Source organism: Tupaia chinensis, unplaced genomic scaffold (genome assembly GCF_000334495.1).
Source record: "Tupaia chinensis unplaced genomic scaffold, TupChi_1.0 Scaffold000332_1, whole genome shotgun sequence".
NCBI classification, from domain to species: domain Eukaryota; kingdom Metazoa; phylum Chordata; class Mammalia; order Scandentia; family Tupaiidae; genus Tupaia; species Tupaia belangeri.
The window spans coordinates 2270190-2270915 of NW_006159826.1; the positions used below are offsets into that span (position 1 = coordinate 2270190).

Sequence of the window (726 nt, forward strand, 5' to 3'; positions counted from 1 at the left end):
TGCGGCCCGGCCCCGTGTGGTCAGCGTGCTCTCCCTGTCCTCTCTGGCTGCAGCACGGCCCCGTGTGGTCAGCGTGCCCACCTTGTCCTCTCTGGCTGCAGCAAGGCCCCGTGTGGTCAGCGTGCTCTCCCTCTCCTCTCTGGGTATAGCATGACCCATGTGGTCAGTGTGCTCTCCCTGTCCTCTCTGGCTGCAGCATGGCCCTGTGTGGTCAGCGTGCTCTCCCTGTCCTCTCTGGCTGCAGCACGGCCTGCCCAGTCAGCGTGCTCTCCGGGCCTCAGCTTCCTTCTCGGGCCCTCCCTGGTGGGGTCCTGGCGAGCACGCCAGTGACGGCCACCTGAGTGCTCCGTCAGGGCAGCCACGGTTGTGCCTCCCACCTCCCGCTCTGCTCTGGGCTCTAGGCCAGGCTGGCCACGCTGCCCGAGGTGACTGGCCACACCCCCGTCCCCTACCTCACCGGCCCCGCACAGCCCCTCCTACTGTAGGGCACTGACCCTGTGGGCTGCTGCCCACCCTTGTCCCTCTCTGCCAGCTGGGCGGGTCCCCCTCACCTCGCTGCCCAGCCAGGACCGGCCCTTGCTATGTCCCCTCGCAGGTTCTGGTCCCGAAGCAGGGCCTGGCCCTGGGCACCCTCTGTCCTGTCCCCACTGCCTCTGCTTGCATCTGGGCGGGGCAGAGGGTACTCACCGGTCCCCATGGTCCGAGTGGCATGCGGCCCCCACGCTG

At 68.9% G+C, this 726-nt stretch overlaps 1 protein-coding gene across 1 annotated transcript in view; it reads right to left on the minus strand.

The window, feature by feature from the left end:
- Positions 1-726, minus strand: part of SCLY (selenocysteine lyase) — a gene marked incomplete at its 5' end in the record, with an annotated part of 33026 nt that overhangs the window by 1280 nt on the left and 31020 nt on the right. Inside the window, 1 exon segment of the mRNA XM_014589112.2 lies at positions 688-726. Coding sequence (XP_014444598.1) covers positions 688-726 — 39 coding nt within the window.